At 29.6% G+C, this 17,435-nt stretch overlaps 3 protein-coding genes across 3 annotated transcripts; 1 reads left to right on the forward strand and 2 right to left on the reverse strand.

The window, feature by feature from the left end:
• Window positions 1–2,746: 2,746 nt before the first annotated feature.
• Window positions 2,747–5,700, forward strand: LOC110605302 (protein SIEVE ELEMENT OCCLUSION B). The gene is made up of 7 exons (XM_021743755.2): window positions 2,747–2,995; window positions 3,078–3,188; window positions 3,277–3,725; window positions 3,802–3,911; window positions 4,006–4,148; window positions 4,270–4,764; window positions 4,848–5,700. The coding sequence occupies exons 1-7, from the start codon at window positions 2,783–2,785 to the stop codon at window positions 5,463–5,465; spliced, it is 2,139 nt and encodes a 712-aa protein (XP_021599447.1). The 5' UTR covers window positions 2,747–2,782; the 3' UTR covers window positions 5,466–5,700.
• A 1,852-nt stretch (window positions 5,701–7,552) lies between these two features.
• Window positions 7,553–10,548, reverse strand: LOC110605301 (protein SIEVE ELEMENT OCCLUSION B). The gene is made up of 7 exons (XM_021743753.2): window positions 10,293–10,548; window positions 10,100–10,210; window positions 9,558–10,006; window positions 9,360–9,469; window positions 9,139–9,281; window positions 8,522–9,016; window positions 7,553–8,393 (listed from the first exon to the last, which is right to left on the reverse strand). Exons 1-7 carry the CDS (start codon window positions 10,503–10,505, stop codon window positions 7,776–7,778), a joined length of 2,139 nt encoding a protein of 712 aa, XP_021599445.1. The 5' UTR covers window positions 10,506–10,548; the 3' UTR covers window positions 7,553–7,775.
• A 2,763-nt stretch (window positions 10,549–13,311) lies between these two features.
• LOC110604954 (probable indole-3-pyruvate monooxygenase YUCCA11) lies at window positions 13,312–14,737 on the reverse strand. Its single transcript, XM_021743236.1, has 3 exons — window positions 14,123–14,737; window positions 13,584–13,940; window positions 13,312–13,509 (listed from the first exon to the last, which is right to left on the reverse strand). Exons 1-3 carry the CDS (start codon window positions 14,735–14,737, stop codon window positions 13,312–13,314), a joined length of 1,170 nt encoding a protein of 389 aa, XP_021598928.1.
• Window positions 14,738–17,435: the final 2,698 nt, after the last annotated feature.

Here is a 17,435-nt window from a genome sequence, read left to right on the forward strand (position 1 = left end):
TAAATGTCAACACGATTAGTGAAATATATTGATAATATATAATATTTAATTTAAATTATTAAAAAATTTAAATTAATTATTTCAGGTGAAATAATAAAAGAATCCAAAATTTATTTAGACTATTTTTTCCTTTGAATTATTAACATACTTCATAATTAATATTAAAATTACGTTGAATTAAAATGTCATATCAATTTTAATCGATTATTTAAATCAATTTTAGTGGATTTTAATCGAGTCCATTACATTACCTCTAGTTATGTTATTAACATTATCAAATTATTATTTAAAATAATAAATTTTATTATTTTAGTATATATTAAATAGGAGTATATTATAATTAATAAACAAATTAAAAAAATTAATTACTTTTTGGTTGTGAGATTTGTCTGGTGGGTTTCTCATTTTAACACAAATATATTTTCAAAATTGATATTACACTAAACACATTCTACAGTAGCAGAGCTAGAAATTTCAATTCAATAATTGGTTTTTTGAAAAAAATTAATAAGAAAATATCAATTTTATTGCATACTCTCTTATTTAATTAAATAATATAATTTAATGAATTAATAAAAAACTTAATACATTAGAATATATATTTTCTATAATTTTTAATTTGTTTAATATCAAATTTTAAGTAATTGAAAGAAATAGTAAAATTTGATCTTTAATAATAAAATGAAAAAACTCAATTAATTATTATTTTAGATGGAGGAATTAAACTAAATTATAATATTTTATTTAATTTTTGAAATATTATTTATTTAAATTTTTTGTCAAAACCTTTTTACAGTAGCCATGCCTTCAATTTGAAACTAACAATTGAATTTAACATTTTATACACATGATATGCCATTTAACATTTTAAAAATTATATTATAATTTAATAGTTAATGATAAATTAAAAAATATTATTTAAAATATTAGATATAAATTTAAATTATAATAAAGATTTGTATTTCTCCATACAATAACCCTAAGAAATAATATACATTAAAAAAGCATGTTAGTAAAAATTAGCCAATAATAATAAAATACTATAAATATAATTTAAGCAAGAATATACTTATTTAACTAGCTAGAATATAATAAAATTAGTGTGTGTATACATATATAAGAGAAATAATGAACTGATAAAATAATATATAGTAATTTATTATTATGGCAATGTAAAATTAAGTTTAATAGGCTATTGAAATTAAAAGAAATGGTATAAAAAATAATAATATTCTATTTTTTAGATTTATAAACATAATTGTAATAAAAAATAATTAAATTTAATTAATTGTTAAAAATCAATATACCATTGTAATATTATATTATATATAAAACATTAACCACAATTATAATAATAAATATAAATAGTATAGTCTCTGAAAAATTGTAATGATTTTTAGTTTGATAGAATTAAAATATAAGAACTCATATTTTTAAAAATAAACATGTACCTTAGTTAATGATGACCGCTGGATTTTCCTACCCCCAATCCTGGGTCCAGATTACGGCCACGGCCCATGAAAGGAAGGCCCGCACGCCCTCTCAAAACAAGCCCAGATCATCAGACCCCTAAGGCCGGACTCCACCAGATTCTTCCTCATCGAGATCGGCCCGGCCCGTATAACCTTCCCATAGATTCCTTCTCCTCCTGGGTTCAGCGTTCAACCCAGCTCTCGGCCCAACCCAGAATCCAGAACGAGACTCGTCATACAGCCTGGCAGATCCGCTCACGCGTACGCACGGGGAAGAATCAGAGGCCGTTACGCATGGAGCAGGCGCCTGATATCCTCGTACGCCCATATCTGCATGGCAGAGACGCGTGGCCCAATTATGGAAGAGCCATTATACATCACCAGCAAGCAGAAAGAAAGGATAAAAGGGATACCTTCGAGAGAGATAAAAAGGAGGGGAAAAAAAGCTGTATTCTTCAATATCAAAATAAACATGTACCTTAGTTAATATATATTATATAATTAATGAGTAACTAAAGTATTTTACTTAGTTCTTTTAGCCAAATCTATTAAAAACTTTTCTTCCCTTTGGAAAATTTTGTTGAATTGCTTTAATTATAGTGCAATAATTGAAAAACTACTGGGCTAAACCAATGGTCGGATTCTATTCAGATGCAAATTTTAGTGGGGCAAGCCCTGGGACCAGTCCAGGAGTAAAAGGGTTGTATTCATTTCCTTGTCTTTTCACTGTGTTTGATTCTTAATTATTTTTTCAAGAAACAAAATTATCAAACTTTAATGAGATATAAAACCGCTCAAATATTTTTAAAGTTTTTAATGATTTATTAGTAATTTTCTATAAAAAAAAAATTTATTAAAAATAAGCCATAGAGTTTAGAGATTAACTAGGGATAATTTAGAGAAAGCCCAAGTGATGCATTTCCCTGTCTTTTCACTGTGATTGATTCTCACTTCCTATGGCAAAAAAACCAAAAAATTCTCGTGGGGCAACTCACCATTGTAAAGCTGAGGCCTCAGACATTAAAAAGTTACAAATCGGCCTTTGGATTTGTCTTCTCTCCCTAAATCTAACTTCATATTTTACAAAAACAACTGCTGCAGATTTGTGGGCCTGCTAGAAAAGCTAAAAAGACATAAAATTTCTCCATAGTTTCTTGTCCTAAAACTTCATTGGAAGCAAGGAAGATTAAACAATGAACCTCTTTATGTGCTTTATTCCATTTCTCTAATCACTATATAAAGGCCTCTCTTTCAACAAGAACAACACATTAAGCCTTCTTCTCTGTCTCTGCTCTTGTTTAAGCCTAAAAATGGCCATGATCAAGCAGACCCTACCCAGTTTGCAGGAACTGATCAAAGGTGACAGGATCATGTTCTCATCTTCTGATGACACTGCAATGACCAATCAAATTCAGGCAACTCATTCTCCTGATGGACGTGAGTTCGATGTCAAACCTCTTCTTCAACTTGTTGAGGACATATTTACTCGAGCTGCCCCAACTATTGATGCCCTTGCCGTGCCGGTAAATTTCATTTTCGCCGTCTAAATTAGTATTTCTTGAGAGTAGTCAACCTGCAGCTAATCCATTTTTTAATATTCTGTAGGCTACTCATCAAGCACGTACAGCAGATGCTCTGGATGAGAAAACTTTCCATGGCGGCTTCACTGTTACGCTTGAGTCGTTGGCGTCCGTTATCGATCGAGTTGCTAGTGAGGTCGTATCTCTATGCGCAGTGGATTGTCTCAGACCATTAATCACAGTGGATTTATATCATGTCTAACTAGCTTGTCTTGTGTATGCAGATAGCGTATAAATGCTCCGGTGTTGTGGATGCACATGCAACGACAATGTCAATACTGAACATGCTATCTAACTACTCGTGGGAAGCCAAGCTAGTGATAACCTTGGCAGCTTTTGCGATGAATTATGGAGAATTTTGGCTGGTTGCTCAAAATTGCACCTCAAACCAGCTTGCCAAATCAGTGGCAATCCTCAAACAATTGCCTGACATTTTAGAGCATTCGAGCATGCTTAAACCTCGTTTTGATGCTGTGAAAAATCTCATCAAAGTCATGCTTGATATTGCCAAGTGCATTGTCGAGTTCAAGGAGCTTCCAGCTCAGTATATTTCAATGGATGTCACTGCTTTGTCTACTGCAATAGCCCATATACCAATCACTGTCTACTGGACAATCAGAAGTGTCCTGGCCTGTGCATCCCAGATCACTGGTCTTATTGGCAAGGGGCACGAGTATGTATTCAATGTTCTTTTGAGATTTGGGAAATTATGTGATGGTTTCTCAACTCCTCCTTACTGTTGTTTGTAGGTACATGGCATCAACAACAGAGGCATGGGAGTTATCAAGTTTGGCTCACAAGCTCAGCAACATGCATAGTCACCTAACGAGTCAATTGGGAACCTGCTATAAGCATATTGGTAAATTTTAAAGCTAAAAATGATTAGTCTTTGCAAATATATGTAGATGAAGGATTGATATATATGCATACTTATAAAATCATCTATTATGCAGATGAAAAGAAACAGCTGGAAACTTACCAGAACCTTTTACATTTGTTTGAAACGGCTCACATTGACAACATGAAAGTTCTCAAGGCATTGATTTATGCAAAGGATGATCTGCTGCCGCTTGTTGAAGGAACCACCAAGAGGAGGGTCTGCGCTTTACCTTCTGAATCATCCAATTGACATTTCCTTACAAATTATTAAAATTATTGCCTAAACTCTCAGGTGACATATCTAATTAACTATTCGTGTTATGCTTGATAAACATCAGGTTAACATTGAGGTCCTGCGGAGAAAAAACGTGCTGCTACTCCTTTCAGATCTTGACATCTTGCAAGAAGAGATTTCCATTCTTGAACAGATATACAATGAGTCGCGGCTCCATCCCACAAAGCAGGAAAGTCAGTATGAGATCGTGTGGCTCCCAATTCTTGACCCAACTAGTCTGGGAAATAATGAGAACATGCAAAAGAAATTCGAAAGTCTGCAGGCTGGTATGACTTGGTACTCAGTATACCGCCCTTCCTTGATCGAGCGTGCAGTGGTCAAGTTCGTTAAACAAGAGTGGCATTTCGGGAAGAAGCCTATTCTTGTGGTGCTAGATCCACAAGGGCGGGTTGCCTGCCCAAATGCACTCCATATGATGTGGATTTGGGGCAGCCTGGCCTTCCCTTTCACCACTATGAGGGAAGAAGCTCTCTGGAGGGAAGAGAGTTGGAGACTTGAGCTCTTGGTGGATGGCATTGATCCGATCATCCTCAACTGGGTACATATATATATTTCCATTAAATAGCTTTAAATCCTCGTCAAGTAACCGATTAAAAAATTAGTGTCTTTGCTTTTTTCCAGATGACAGAAGGAAGATACATATGCTTATATGGAGGAGAGGACATGGATTGGATTCGGAAATTTACCAACACTGCACGAGCAGTGGCACAAGCTGCAGGTATCCCTCTAGGGATGGTTTATGTAGGAAAGAGCAACCCAAAGGATCGAGTACGGAAGAACATTGCGAACATTATCATTGAGAAACTCAGCCATTACTGGCAAGACCCAACTTCAATCTGGTATTTCTGGGTTAGGATAGAGAGCATGTGGCGCTCCAAGAATCAACTAGGAAAAACCCCAGAAAACGATCCCATAATGAAGGAGATCATGACAATGCTGAGCTTCGATAGCAGCCATGGTGGATGGGCTCTGTTCACTAGAGGTTCAGATGAGATGGTGAAAGCCAAGGGATCTCCATTTTTAACCTGCCTGTCGAATTTCAGTAGCTGGAAAGATGAGATTGAGAAAAAGGGTTTCATGCCAACACTTAGAGATCAACTTAAAGATCTTCACACTGAACATCACTGCAACAGGCTGGTGCTCCCTGGTGCTGCAGGGATGATTCCAGAAAGGATAATATGCTCAGATTGTGGCCGCACCATGGAGAGGTTTATTATGTATCAGTGCTGCGATGAATAAACAGTGATGAAGGTGATGAGAGGCTACCAATTATACTATACAAATCGACATGGTGAATGAATAAGCAGTGGCATACACCATTGAGAAAATGTTCACTATGTAATTGTTGCATTTTCCTTTCTTTTTTTTTTTTGGTTTCCATTTCACTGTGATATGTTGTGTTATTTTGGAATTCATATTAATATTATTCCAATATTTAGGAGAATTTACCTATTTGTATGAAGCTTGGTAAAAATTACCCCTTATATTATGCCAATATTTTGGAGAATTTACCCATTATATTTAGGAGGTCCAGAAAATTATGTATACGTGGAAAATAAAAATATATACAAAACTTATTCGCCCTTTAAAAATAACTTTTATTATTTTACCTTTAATTACCGTTCGATTTAAATTGATTTAAATACTTTTTTAATTTAAATTATTTAATAATTTCGTGTTCACGGTTAATAATTTTATTTTTTATTAATATTAATCTAAAAGGTGATAATTCTCTTCCAATCAATTTTACAATATTTTTATTGTAATTTTATCATATAGAATTGAATATAATTACTATGTTAGAATCAGACTTTCATTATTATGGTTCGTTAATATTTCAGATGGCTCCATTTCATTCCGCATCAAACTTATTAGTTTCGTATAATTTTTTTTATTTAAAATGACTTTTTACTAATTATAATAATTCAGTCTAAATTAATTTAAATAATTTTTAAATTTAATTTTTATTTAATTTAAAATAATCAATTGAAATTATTTAATAATTTCATAATAACTATTATACACGATTATATTTTTCCGTTAAGGGTATGATGTAGGACGTGATATTATCATCCTAAACAAAAACAAAAAGATGTTAGCACATAACAATATATATATTATGATATTTTGAATATACAGTAATAATCTCTGGAAATATACAGATAAATAAATGTATTGAAACAAATTTTAAGATCAGTTTTATACATAATGTTTATCCATAAAAGGAATTTCTTGGCTTCCCAGTTAAGCATTAATTTATGTATTTTATATTTTTTTATCAATAAAAATATTTAATTGGAGATTAACATTAAAGAACTTTAATTTAATATTTAAATTTATGGGTCAAGATATTTACTAACGCAAGCAAAATATATCTTCAACAAGTTAAAATTTAGTATAAGTTAAACTAATTTTTTTAACAAAACAATTATAATTTATTGTTATTTAAATTTTTTTATTTAATTATATTATTAGTCTATTTAAATTTAAATGTATTGAAGAAATCTTTGATTAAATTTTGTTTATAAAAGATTTTCCTAACATTTGAATTCTATGGGAATTTTATTGTAAGTAATTAAATTATATTTTTTAAATAATGAATTAAATAAAAAATCGTATATAAAAATATAAAAATTAGTATTTTATATTAACAATTAAAATTTTATGATATATTATATTTAGAAATAAAATAATAATTTTAATATTGATTTATTTGAATTATGATTATTTAATAAATTCATATATTTTTTTATTATTTATTATTATTTTATTGTAAATTGCATAATTACTCATAATTATATTTATTATAAATTATTTTATTTTTATTAATTAAAAAATAATAAATAATTTATTATTATTTATTTTTTTTAAAATCTAATTATAAAATATGATAACATTTATCGATTATAATTTTTGTAATCACTAAATTAGATTAGATCAATCACATGTTAAGATTAAATTAATTCTATCATTATCTTTTTATAGATCAATTTTTTTTTATATTTATACTTAATTATTCTTTTTATTTTTTATACAAATTTACATATATTGCAGTTACAATGCTCTAATTTTTTGGATATGAGACTTCGAGTAAATAAAATAAAATATATATCTCTATGAGAGTGAAAAGAATAGGAATGCTTATATTCTAATTTTTTTTTAATTTTATATGTTATTTTTTATCATTATTTTGAAATATTATTATATTCATTAATCATATTAATAAAAAAATTTTTAGTAATATTTAGAATTAATTATCTTAAATTTTTTTAGATCATTAAAAATAAATAATTTTATAACGAAGTAAAAATATTTGAAAAAAACTAAGTAATAATAAATAGTAGAGGGATTTCAATAATTAATAAAGAGAACAAAATTACTTAGACAATATGAATTCCAAAAGCACACATCATAGTAAAAAGAAAAAAAAAATAAAAAGAAAGAAAGATAATGCATAATCCCTAGCCTGTGACGGCCGTCATTGCTGTTTATTCATTCACCATGTCGATTAATATCTAATAGGTAGCCTCTCATGATTGTGATTGCTGTTTATTCATCGCAGCACTGATACATAATGAACCTCTCCATGGTGCGGCCGCAATCTGAGCATATTATCCTTTCTGGAATCATCCCCGCAGCGCCAGGGAGCACCAGCCTGTTGCAGTGATGTTCAGTGTGAAGATCTTTAAGTTGATCTCTAAGAGTTGGCATAAAACCCTTTTTCTCAATCTCATCTTTCCAGCTACTGAAATTCGACAGGCAGGTTAAAAATGGAGCTCCCTTGGCTTTCACCATCTCATCTGAACCTCTAGTGAACAGAGCCCATCCACTATGGCTGCTATCGAAGCTCAGCATTGTCATGATCTCCTTCATTATGGGATCGTTTTCTGGGGTTTTTCCTAGTTGATTCTTGGAGCGCCACATGCTCTCTATTCTAACCCAGAAGTACCAGATTGAAGTTGGGTCTTGCCAGTAATGGCTGAGTTTCTCAACAATGATGGTTGCGATGTTCTTCCGTACTCGATCCTTTGGGTTGCTATTTCCTACGTAAACCATCCCTAGAGGGATACCTGTAGCTTGTGCCACTGCTCGTGCAGTGCTGGTAAATTTCCGAATCCAATCCATGTCCTCTCCTCCATACAAGCATATGTATCTTCCTTCTGTCATCTGAAAAAAAAAAAAAAAGCAAAGACAACAACTCAAATTATGAATGGATTACCTATTTAGTATCACTGAGATATTGTATAATTAAATTTAGTTTTGTAGTAAAAACTACTTAATGGAACTAAACGTACCCAGTCGTGGATGATTGGATCAATGCCATCCACCAAGAGCTCAAGTCTCCAACTCTCTTCCTTCCAGAGAGTTTCTTCCCTCATAGTGGTGAAAGGGAAGGCTAGGCTACCCCAAATCCACATCATATGGAGTGCATTCGGGCAGGCAACTCGCCCTTGTGGATCTAGCACCACAAGAATAGGCTTCTTCCCGAAATGCCACTCTTGTTTAACGAACTTGGCCACTGCACGGTCGATCAAGGAAGGGTGGTGTACTGAGTACCAAGTCATGCCAGCCTGAAGACTCTCGAATTTCCTTTGCATGTTCTCATCATTCCGCAGACTAGTTGGGTCAACAATTGGGAGCCAGACAATCTCATATTGACTTTCCTGCTTTGTGGGATGGAGTCGTGACTCGTTGTATATCTGTTCAAGAATGGAAATTTCTTGTTGCGGGATGTCAAGATCTGAAATGAGCAGCAGCACATATTTTCTCCGCAGGACCTCAATGTTAACCTGTTTTTTGTTTTTCCAAGCATAACATGAATAGTTAATTAGACCTGTCACCTGAGAGTTTCGGCAATCATTTTAATAATTTCTTAATGTCAATTAGATGATTCGAAGAGTAAAATGCGAACCCTCCTCTTGGTGGTTCCTTCAACAAGCGGCAGTAGATCATCCTTTGCATAAATCAGTGCCTTGAGAATTCTCATGTTGTCAATGTGAGTCATTTCAAACAAATGTAAAAGGTTCTGGTAAGTCTCCAGCTGTTTCTTTTCATCTGCATAAAGTATACGATGATTTATTATACGATAATATATATTTGCAAATATTAATCACGTTTAGCTTCAAAACCCACCGATATGCTTATAGCAGATTCCCAGTTGAGTTGCTAGGTGAGTATGCATGTTGCTGAGCTTGTGAGCCAAACTAGATAACTCCCAGGCCTCTGTAGTTGATGCTATGTACCTATAACCAACAGGGAGGAAGAGTTTAGAAACCAATGCACACTTGCCCATTAATAAAAATCTCAATAAAAAGCTCAATGAATACATACTCTTGCCCCTGGCCGATAAGACCAATGATCTGGGTTGCACAAGCCACGACACTTCTGATTGTCCAATAGACAGTAATTGGTATATGGGCTATTGCAGTGGACAATGCAGTTACATCCATTGAAATATACTGAGATGGAAGCTCCTTGAACTCGACAATGCACCTGGCAATGTCAAGCATTACTTTGATGAGATTTTTCACAGCATCAAAACGAGGTTTAAGCGTGCTCGAATGCTCTAAAATGTCAGGCAATTGTTTGAGGATTGCCACTGATTTGGCAAGCTGGTTTGAGGTGTAGTTCTGAGCAACTAGCCAAAACTCTCCATAATTCGTCGCAAAAGCTGCCAAGGTTATCACCAGCTTGGCTTCCCACGAGTAGCTGGATAGCATGTTCAGTATTGACATTGTCGTTGCATGTGCATCCACAACCCCGGCGCATTTATACGCTATCTGCATACACAAGACTAGCTAGTTATATATACATGATACGAATCCACTGTGATTAATAGTCTGAGACAAATCTACTGCACATAGAGATACGACCTCACTAGCAACTCGATCGATGACAGGCGCCAATGATTCAATAATAACAGTGAAGTTGCCATGGTAATTTTTCTCATCCAGAGCATCTGCTGTACGTGCTTGATGAGTAGCCTATAGAATATAAAACAATGGATTAGCTGCGGCTTAATTATTCTCAAGAAATATTAATTTGGACGGCGAACATGAAATTTACCGGCACGGCAAGGGCATCAATAGTTGGGGCAGCTCGAGTAAATATGTCCTCAACGAGTTGAAGAAGAGGTTTGACATCGAACTCACGTCCATCAGGAGAATGAGTTGCCTGAATTTGATTAGTCATTGCAGTGTCATCAGAAGACGAGAACATGAGCCTGTCACCTTTGATCAGTTTCTGCAAACTGGTTGGGGTCTGCTTGATCATTGCCATTTTTAGGCTTAAAAACAAGAGCAGAAGACAGAGAAGAAGGCTTTTGAAGGCTTAATGTGTTGTTCTTGTTGAATGCGTGGCCTTTATATAGTGATTAGAGAAATGGTATAAAGCACACAAAGAGGTTCATTATTTAATCTTCCTTGCTTCCAATGAAGTTTTAGGACAAGAAACTATGAAGAAATTACATATCTTTTACCTTTTCTTGCAGGGCCACGAATCTGCAGCAGTTGTTTTCGTGAAGACTGAAGTTACAGTTAAGAGAGGTAGACAAATCTGAAGGACGATTTGTAACCTTTAACATGTCTCAGCTTTAAAATGCTGCAGTGTCCCACCTCATTTTTTAAAAAAAATGATTGGTCCAACTGGATGTTTTTCTTCTTTGCTTGATAAATTTTGTTTCTTGCTTAAATAATTGAGAATCAAAACACAGTGAAAGGGCGGGAAAAAGAAAAATATAATTTTCATAATAATTTTTTATATTAACATTAAAAATTATTATTATTTATTAATAATACTATTTTCACTCAAAATGAATTATAAATTTTAAGTAAAAATCTAATAAAATCACATAATTTTAAAATCATTTTATTGAGTTAAAGAAAATTGAATTCTGAAAGATAGTTTTTTTGTAATTAAATAAAATATATAGACTCTAAATGTTAAAAGCACATTAATTTATGTAATTTAAAATAGTTTAGCTCAAATTAAGTCAAATAATTTTTAAATTTATGTTTTATTTAATCTAAACTGATTAATTTAAATTATTTAATAATTTCATATTAATTATTATATATAATTTAAAATTATCGTAATCCACCGAAATGATACCGTTACGCATCAAAACAGTTAATGTAAAATTATATTAAAAGAATATAATATACCTAAAATTACAAAAATTTTGCAAAAAATTGATTTTCCAATTTATATGAATTAAATATGACTTTTTAGTGAAAAATTAAAATGGTAAAATAAATTCAAATTGATATTTTGTTTTTTCCAATTTATATGAATTAAATATGACTTTTAGTGAAATCGGCTCTCGAGATGCTTACTTGTTGGGCTTGGAGAGATTATGGACCCTCTCCCACCATATCCCCTCACTCCCCAAGTCAAATTTGAACTAAATCCAAGCCAGAAGGCCTATTCCATAACAATATGCTCTAACAAAGAACTAAGTAAAATAAACTTGACAAAAAATTAAAAATTCAGATCAAATAAGCAAGCATTTAGAGCTTACTACCAAAACAACTAATAAATGAGCATATAATAAATAATTTATTATTATTTAATTTTTTAAATTTAAATATAAAATATCATAACAGCTATCGATTATAATTTTTATAATTTATCTAATTTTTTAAATTTAGAATTTTTTTTTGATTTTATCTGTTATTTTTTAATTATTATTTTAAAAAATTATTATACTCATAAATAATATAAATTATTTAATAATATTAAATTTTATGCCCAATTAGTCATCTATATAAACATAATAAAAGTAAGTTCTTCAATTAAACAGTAATTCTTAAATTAATTTCACTATCTTCAAATTACAAATTTATCCCTGATTGCATTACATATAATTTATTTATTTTAGAGTTTATGAAAAAAGACTGTATTTTTAATTTTATTATAATTATATTCTGTATTTTATTGTTAATTAAAATTTAACATGTTTTAATTATATCTGTCGTTATTTATACCATGAAAAATTAATGGAATTACACATCATTCAGTATGTGAATGCCACATTAATCAATAAATTTCAAGATAACATTGGTAATTATTTAAAAGTTTAGGATAGAATTATAATAATTATAATAAAATTAAAAATATAATTTTTTTTTGTAATTATTTATTTTATTAATAATAATTTTTAAGAGATGGAGAAATGGAAAATGAATTTATAATTTCAAATGAATTATATATTCTTTTACCCACTTAATTTAGTCAAATTAGATAATTACATATTTTATCCATATATTATTAATTTTTTTAAAATTCACTCTAAATATTAATATAGTTTAGAAAAAAATTATCAATGCTACATTAAAAGAATAATTTTTAAAATGTATTTTAAAAATTTTTTATTTTTAAATATTTTCAAATTAAATAATATTAAATAATATTTTAAATTATTTTTAATATTTCATAACTAATATATTTAATAAGATTATTTTTTTTAATAATAATTTTAAAAATAATACTAAATAGTAAGCATATTAAACATATTCAAGAAAAATTAGATCATAATGATTTTAATAAAAATAAAATAACATAAATTATTATTATAAAATTATTAATAAAAATTAAAAAAATTAAATAATAATATAAATAGTAATTTTTAAATATATTTAATAATAAAAAATAACTTGAAAATTTTATGAGTTTTTAACTAGTGCATTTGGTCAAATATTAAAAAAATAAAATTTAATTGTTAAAAAATAAAAATATAAAATAAAATTATAATAAAAATAAAATATTTGACTATGTAACGATGATGTGGTAAGTCACAATATCATTAGTTTTTTAAATTTTATTAGTTTTTTAATGGTATAAGTACCAATAAAATATAATTGAAATAATTTTAAAAAGTTATATGTTAATTAATAAAATAAAATACTGAATGCAATTATAATAAAATTTAAAAGATAATTTTTTTTCCATTAACTCTTTATTTTATATAAAAGTAAACAAAGATACACAGCCCAAAGCGTAACTAACTTAAAAAACCATGGTATAAAATAAGTGGGTGCATGCTCCATATCCTGAAAGAAAAATCTTATTATTATTGTTATTATTATTAATCAATATTAATATATTTTTGGTGATGATTCTGCAGCGACAGATTGATATCTCTAGCTATGTTCTTGGCGTCCATGGAAATCCCATGCAGTCCTCTCCTAGCAAATCCAGCAGCGTAAAGCCCATTTTCTCCTCTCCAGTGGTTTGGAAATTCTCCCCTCGGCATTCCTTCTTCGTTAAAGAGATCTTCACCACCCTGATAAAAATCAATTTTATTTAATATTTTATCAAACAATTATTAAAAAACAAAGAAAGAAATTAACAATATACCTTAAGCCAATTTCTGACAGTGCTTTTGTAGCCGGTGGCAAAAACTATAGTATCAAACTGATCAATGGTTCCATTTTCAAACATGATTTTGTTAGCTTTGATGCTTGTTATTGAAGGAAGAACCTTGATCTCTCCTCTTTTAATCTTATCCATTGTCCCAACATCAATGGTCGGAGATTGACCCAATCTTGCTTTAATCTGAAACGGACCTTCTGTTGGCCTTTCAAGCCCGTAATTGGAAAGGTTTCCATACCTGAACTTGCTAAGAGTCACAGCTATGGTGTCTACCAATTTGCAGGGGAGATACTCCAACATGAACATCCCTAGGAACACCATCTCCTTTGTCAGAACATGGACCTGCATGCATGAACATAATAATAAGTAAAAATATTCCCAAAAAAATATTATTTAATTCATTCACGTGCATTGAACTTTGACCTCGTTTAAACGAGAACAGTATCAAACTACTATTTCAAGATCATTGGTTGGTAGCAAACAGTAATTTTTAATTATTAACAAAAAGTTTGAAAGAGAAGTACCGGGCTGCGAGAAACAATGGAAGTATGAGCATCATGATTTGATAGATCAAAAGCAATTTCCATTCCAGAATTTCCGGAACCTACAACCAAAACTTCTTTGTCTTTAAACTTTTTGCCATTGACAAACTGGCTTGAATGAATGAACTCTCCAGAAAAGCTATCAAGCCCAGGAACATTAGGGATAGAGCCTTGGCTATTTTCACCAGTAGCAACCACCAGAAACTTGGCTACGTAAACTTCATGCACGTCCAGTTCAAGATTTTTAACTGTGACACACCAGTTCCCACCTTCCTTATCATCAAAATAAGCAGACTCAACGTTCCTACGACATCGAGGTTCAATATTAAAGCGAGAAACATAGTTGTCTAAGTAGCTAATGAAATCGCTTCTGGGAATGAATGTGGGAAACTCAGATGGGTAGGGCATGTGAGGAAGCTCGCAGTATCGCTTAGCGAGATGCAATTTGAGGCGATCATAAGCCCTGTTCCTCCACAAAGACGCATAACAATCCTCTCTTTCTAAGACAATGTTGGGGATTGAAAGAAGATTTAAGCAAGCAGATGTTGCGAGACCAGAAGGGCCTGCACCAATTATCAATACCGTCACCTTCTCCATTCGTAAAACTAAACACACAACACACTGAAAACTTAGATTCTTTTTTTGAAAAACACTTGCGATTCTGCTAGGTCTACTGAGTTGTGAGTTGTGAGTTGGGAGTTGTAACGTTTTGCCTTATATACAAGATCAAGATTGCAACCCAGATCTTTATTTCCAATTTTATTAGAAATTGATTAATTGCATTCTTATCAAGGAAATATTTTGTGTGGTTACAGTGAATTGCAGTGAGGTTCATCCCATCAAAAATCTCTTAAATAGGAAATATTGTGTGTGGTTAGATTTTCTTGTATCAATAAATAAAATATTAATTTTGATTACATTAGATAATATTAATTAATTGACTATAATTAAAATAAAAGTTTAACAGTAGAATAATTTAAATATTTAAGAAACCCTAATTATTAATTTTGATTACAAAACATAATTCATATAAAATTTTAAATTTGTACTGTAATTAATAAGGAAAAAGTGGGTATAATTAAAAAAGAAAACCTAAAATTTTTTGCTTTTTTTTAATATTTAGATTATATGATTTCTTATTTATCACATAGCAATGAAAAGATTTCTTGCCTTATTTATACCAAAATACGAGGCCAATTTTCATTCTCAACAAACACATTGAACGGGAAATTAAAATTTAAAAAAAAATAATTTTTTTGGTAACAAATCTGCAGGGCAGCATGATATTTTTTATATTTTAGATTTTTGTTGAACACAAATTATATGTTTCTAAGTCTGAAAACCAAAAACCATTGGCATCTAAATCAGGAATTTCACGAATGCTACAGATGCATGTAGCCACATCCCATTCATCTAGGATATAAAAATTTTGAAAAATGGAAATTAATTTTTTTTTAATTTTTATTTTATAAAATCCAATGTATCTAGTAAAATTGATACATGATAATTAAAGGTGACTCTTTTGATATTCTCTTATTTTCTTTTCAAGATCAAAATAATTAAATATATTAATTAATTTAATCTACTGGGTTTTATGGATATAAATGGAAAAATCATATTCAAAGGATGATGCACAGGTTTTTCCAATAAATAAAAAAAATGCATTGTATATCATGCTAATCAAAATTGTAAAATTATAATTATTAGTGGCCTTATTTTGTAGAAAATTTATTAATTCTTTTTTATTTTAAAATCACACCATTGAAATATTTATATATTTTATAAGATTAAACTTTTAATCTTTCTATAAAAAAAACTCTCACTTAACTCATTTTAATAAAGTATAAATATTTAAAATTATAAAAATTAAATAATTCATGTAATAAAAATTAAAAAAAATATTATTTAATTTTATGGTATGCAGTAATTTACTAATTAATTTTTTCGATTTTTAACAATACATTAAAATGTCTCTAATATTTTAAAAAGTCTATTAATTAATTATTTCATTAATTTTAACCATTAAGTATGGTAAAAAAATTTAAAATATCTCTAATACGGATAAATTAATTAACAAATTTTTTAAAAAATTTAAAAGTTCAACTAATAAATTTTTTAAAATTATAAAAATTAAATAATAAAATACTCATAATAAAATTAATGAAAGGATTAATTAGTATAATATAAATAGCTTCTTATTTTAAAGAGTTTTTTATAACTGTTTAAATAGAATATATTTAAAACTAATATGACATAAATAATGTCTATTATATTAAATTAAATATTAAAATAAATTAAAATATCTCATCACTTAATAACATATCTCTTAATTATTTTAATGATGTTTTAATAAAAGAGTAAATTAAAAATTAAACATTACAAATAAATATAATAAATTCAACAATATTAAAATTTATGCTATGTTTTAATTTAATAAGGTCATGTATCTTTAAATATAATATTAATGTCATAAAATAAAACTTTTTAAATAAAAATAAAATAAAATAATATATTATAAAATACATAAAATTTATAAAAATAATAAAAAAAATATGAAAAGCAGTTATTATTTAGGATCCACATAGTAAATTTTTATTTTTAATATATAACTATTTAGATAAATTTAGAATTTTATTTTCCCTATTTTTTTTTTGAAAAGAGCTTCTATAGAAAATCAAAATGAGGTATATTTTTCAAAAAAAAGCTTTTAATAAATAAAAACTCTTTTGTAATTTTATCCACACACATTGAACTTAAAAAATCACTTTTAACTTATTAAAAAGTCTACGGGAGCTTAATCAAGACTTGTGATGCAAATTAGGTCTGGTTTTTAGACCAACTGATGGTTTGATTGATAGATCTCTCTAGCTGCAGTGGTAATAGCGTACTTAGATCTTGTTTGTTTTGGGGGAAAATTAGTTAAGAAAGTTAAAATTTCTGAAAAATGTTAAAATTCACCTTATTTATGTGGCCATATTTGCTACCTTTCCGGAAGTATATATCTCCACTTTTCTTACTGTAGAGGAAGTAAATTGATTACCTTTATCCAAGGAAGTGGAGTTCACTACTTTTCACTTTGCCTTTTTTGTTTCCCTCTTTCTCCACGTGTGTGTGTATATATATATATATTGATTAGTATATCATTATAAAATTATATATTAGTTGATGTCATGAAATTCAAATAATAGAGTTTTGCAATGTGTAAGTTTAGAAAAAGGATATTCTCTTCCTTGATATTCCCTTCCTTCTCTGCTACGGTGCCACACAAGTTCGTACATATAGGGTGTCAGACCTC

The sequence above is a fragment of the Manihot esculenta genome, chromosome 17, assembly GCF_001659605.2.
Source record: "Manihot esculenta cultivar AM560-2 chromosome 17, M.esculenta_v8, whole genome shotgun sequence".
Lineage (NCBI taxonomy): Eukaryota > Viridiplantae > Streptophyta > Magnoliopsida > Malpighiales > Euphorbiaceae > Manihot > Manihot esculenta.